Genomic DNA, 4,390 nt, shown 5'->3' with positions numbered 1-4,390 from the left:
TTCTTCATCCTTCTGTTGCTTCTTGGATTGTCGGGTCCGGATATCCAAATAAAAAGAAACTCCCCCTTGAGCGGGGTGTTATCTTTCCTCTTTGGATATTTGAAGGATATCCTAACTTGATCTTCTAAATGGAAGAAGACTCCCCTTTAGGGATGTCTTCTCCTCTTTGGAATTCAAGTTGGATATAAATATCACATTCTCAAATCACTTTTACAATTAAAACTCAAATCAAATCAAATTTATATTAATTAAAATTGAAAAATCTAGACTCTATCCTATAGGGTTATCTTAATAATCAACAGTTATATATATAATCCCAAGCAGTTATAATTGATCTCAAGCAGTTGATATATTTTAAATTTAAAATGCTCAATTACTCATAATACAGAGCATAAAAAAGTAAGTAAACAAATACATCAATTCTAGGCTAACAACTAGCATGCAGTGAAAGCTCAAAAACCTGGCACACAGCAGAAAGTAAACACCGGCCTAGCCTAAAACTAGAGTTGGCTGTCCTAGGAAACCATCTAAAGTGTGTGAGGTAGGCTTTGTGATTTGGATATGTTCCATGGAAGACAATTTGTTAAAGTTGTTTGAAGTTTTGATTGGTTGAAAGGCTTAAGGGAAAGTTTAGGTTTGAGTTTAAATATAAATGACTTAAAGTTAATTTTAAATAAATTTTAATTATTTGTTGGATACCACCTTTATTTCTCACCGAGACCGTGAAGTTTATTTCACCTTCCTTAAGTCTAAGGTAAAGCCTCATAGGCCTAGGTTACCCAATGGTACCTGGTATAAATAACTAACTTAAGTTGATTAAGGTTTAAAAGTTAATAAATTTTAATTAATATTAGTTGATTGTTGGATTTAAAAGTTGATTATAGATTTTTTGAGTTTAAAGTGATTTTTAATTTTTATGAATTTTTGGGTTATTTTAATCATTTAATTAATTTTTTTTTGAATGGGCATTATAGATAGAGAGAGAAACTACCATTAGAGAGAGAAACTGCCAGAATTTTTGAATTTTGATTTCGCGGATTTTCATCAAATCTCATCGCCGGTTTCTGGTGATGACGGCGGAAGGCCACTGACCTGCTGTCCGCGGACATAATAACATTGGAAGATCGAATGGACTTTTCAGAGACGACCGTCGTCAATCATTTCTACGTTTGGATTCAAGAAATGCTCATGTGAAGATGTCTGCAAGACCTCTAGTAATCAGAGATGTAAGCGATTCTCCGATGATGAAGATTGTCAAAGTTGTTGAAGGTAAAGGTAAGAGCATTATGACAAGTCCTGATTGCATTACTCCTCAACTTCAAAAATCAAGTGTAAATCTGAATCCGAATTCCAATGGTTTCGAAGCTTCTTCATCAGAAATGAAGATTTTTGTTAACAAATTCGGTTGTTCAAATGCAATCTCTGATCTATGGCCAGAGATAAATGCGAATAACATGAATGAAGTTAACAATAAATCCCATTATGATGATAAGCACTCTTCTGTTCTTTGTAATGAATTTCCTGTTAAGTCCCCTTTGCAATCTGGAAATGCTGAGAAGAAATGTTCTGAGGTTTTTTTCGAGAAGTGTGAGGTTCAGAATGATAATGGATTGACGAACATTTGTGAGGATACAACAATTGACAAAGGAGAAGGTCCTAAGGAAAGCTTCTCTAATGCATGGAAGAAGATCCAGCATATCAGGCTTAATTAAGATATGAAATCAACTCCAATTTCTGATGATGGTTTTAAGTTGATTATGAATTCAAAATGTGAAAATGCTAATTCACACATTCTAAGGAATTCTCTGGTTATTAATGTTTAGGGAAGAAATATTCCTTTTCCTGTATGTAGCAGAGAACTTCGGAGGCAATGGTCCAAATTTGGTAATTTTTATCTCACAACTTTGGGTCTTAATTGGATCCTCTGTTCTTTTACCAAACTGGAAGCTGTGGAAGAAATCATGGAAGGAGGTCCATGGTTTATTGGAGGAAACATTATTGGTTTGGATAAATGGTCCCCATCATTTATTCCTGAATCCCTTAAAGGGCTTTCAGCACCTGTTTTGATTCGCATGCCATGTTTGCCTTTACACTGTTGGGATGAACATAATATATGTAGAATTGCTTCTATGATTAGAGTTCCTATATATCTAGATGGAAACTCATTTAAATGGGGTAAGAGGGAGTATGCAAGAGTTTGTATTCGTATCGACTTGGATAAAAAATTACCAAAAGGAGTTTATATTGAAGGAAAGCATGGTAGATCATTCCAAAAGGTTGAATATGAGAAGATCTCATCTCTTTGCTATCACTGTGGAAAAATTGGACATCTCAAGAACACATGCCCTCTTACCAATCCTGCAAATACATTTTCTCCTATCACAAATGTTAGTAATGAAGGGATGTTCCATGAAGTAGGTGGTTCTAATGAACATGATGAATTAGGACCTTGGATACATGTCAAATTCTAGAAGAATAAGGTATTTGGTAAAACTGCAGTTTTTCCAAAATAGAAAATTGAAATCAGAAATCAGAAATCAGAAATCTGGAAACCTGTAAATCAGAAGAATCCTCCAATATATATTGCTTCAACCATAGAAGAAGGAGAGATCATTGAACCACAAAATAATGTTGCTATTCAAAATTCTAGACCTGATGCCAAGGGTAACTCAATTGTCAATTCTGACTTTTGTTTGAAGAACAACTTCAGTGTCCTTGAAGAAATATTGGATGATACAAGCATGGGAGATACTTTGGAGAATGATGTTATTGCTGAACAAGTTCAGACAGGGAAACTGCCACCAAACATTGTAGATTGTACTTCTCCTGATAATTCTATCAAGAAAAATTTGGTGATAACAAATAATGCTAATACAGGTGAATATGCTTTCAAAATAGCTTCAGGAAAATTTTAATTGTCAAAAGAAGTAAGGGATTTGGGTCCTGTGGACACTCTCAGTAAGAATAGAGGAGTAAATAGAAATAAAAAGAAAGGTGGGGATACCTCCCCTCCTTTGCATTAATGGCTTCCCTTATTTTCTGGAACTATAGGGGGGCCAAGAAGAAGAAGGCCTCCCTCTATCTCAAGGAGATAGTAAAAGATAATGAAGGTTGTTTTATAGGTCTTGTAGAGACCAAAATCTCAAGTTTTGACAGACTTGATGTTGATAGAGTTATTGGGAAGGAGTGGGACTTCTTCCATCATCCTTCTGAAGGTAATTCAGGTGGAATCATTACTCTATGGAATAGAAATAATGCCTCTTTTGAAGTTTTGGATCATTCCTCTCAAATCGTCATTGGGATGCTCAAATCCCCTTTGTTTGGCTCTTGGATGGTGGGGACTGTGTATGCTAACAAGGATTATCGGATGAGGAGAAGTCTTTGGGAGATGATTGAAAAAGCAACTAAATAAGACACTCCTTTAGTTATTGGAGGAGATTTTAATTGCTTATTATCTAATGATGATAAGAGAGGGGGAAAGAGGTTACTTTTCTCAAAAGGTCCTCAAGAAATGAAAATGTTTATGACTAACAATGATTTTCATGATGTAGGTACTATTGGTCCTAAGTACACTTGGTGCAAAAATAAGGATGGAAATTTGAGAATATGGGAAAGAATTGATAGATGTCTTCTCAATGCTGCTGCTCTTCAAAAAGTTCCATTGGCTCATGTTAGACACATAGCAAGAATTGCTTCCGACCATTGCCCTATAGCTTTCAAATTGTTGGAATCTCAACACAAGACTAATTTTATCAGATTTGAAGAGACCTGGAAATCATATCCAGTAGCTAAAAGCATTGTTTCTAATGCTTGGAGGAAGATTGATTATGGAAATGAAATGGATGTTTTACAAAAGAAGCTTAAAAGATCTTTGAGGTCCCTTTATTTCTAGAGCAAGAACAAACGCAAGTGCTTAAATTCTCTGAAAGAAAATTTAAAAAGGGAGATAGCTAATCTCCAATTGGAAGGAGCCTCTCTAGGTGTGCTGTCAGATGAGTAGCTAAGACTACTGAGATCTAAGGTGAATGATTTAAACATAACTTTGGGAGGACTTGCTACTTGGTGGAATCAAATAGCCAAGGTAAGATGGCATGAAGAAGGAGATATAAACTCAAATTTCTTTCATAAATTTGCTTCAGCAAAAAGGAATGGGAATCTGATTAGACAAATCAAGAATGATGAGAATGTCTTGGTGGAAGACTTTGAACAGATTTCAGCTATTTTCCAAAAAACTTTTGAAAGAAAGTGGCATTCTAGAGATTATATTTTAGAAGGATGGCCTAAATTCCCTGATGACAAGAAGCTCAACTCCATGGATATTAAATTCCTAAGCTCTGATTTCACTTAGGATGAACTTAAAACTGCTATTTTCCAGCAAGGCAGAAACAAG

General features: G+C 35.1%; 1 protein-coding gene across 1 annotated transcript; it reads left to right on the top strand.

Annotated features, from left to right (window-relative positions):
* Positions 1-1,961: 1,961 nt before the first annotated feature.
* On the top strand, positions 1,962-2,915 carry LOC110102323. Its single transcript, XM_020830627.1, has 2 exons — positions 1,962-2,414; positions 2,514-2,915. Exons 1-2 carry the CDS (start codon positions 1,962-1,964, stop codon positions 2,913-2,915), a joined length of 855 nt encoding a protein of 284 aa, XP_020686286.1.
* The last annotated feature ends 1,475 nt before the right edge of the window (positions 2,916-4,390 follow it).

The sequence above is a fragment of the Dendrobium catenatum genome, unplaced genomic scaffold (genome assembly GCF_001605985.2).
Source record: "Dendrobium catenatum unplaced genomic scaffold, ASM160598v2 fragScaff_scaffold_1019, whole genome shotgun sequence".
NCBI classification, from domain to species: domain Eukaryota; kingdom Viridiplantae; phylum Streptophyta; class Magnoliopsida; order Asparagales; family Orchidaceae; genus Dendrobium; species Dendrobium catenatum.
Note: the sequence above shows the minus strand (reverse complement) of the source record. Positions and strands in the feature narration are given on the sequence as shown.

Excerpts from the sequence above, each read along its gene's own strand:
- LOC110102323 (XM_020830627.1), top strand. The coding sequence starts at position 1,962 with ATGGAAGGAGGTCCATGGTTTATTGGAGGAAACATTATTGGTTTGGAT. Across the intron at positions 2,415-2,513 it reads ATGAAGGGATGTTCCATGAA|AAAATTGAAATCAGAAATCA; the intron begins GTAGGTGGTTCT and ends TTTCCAAAATAG.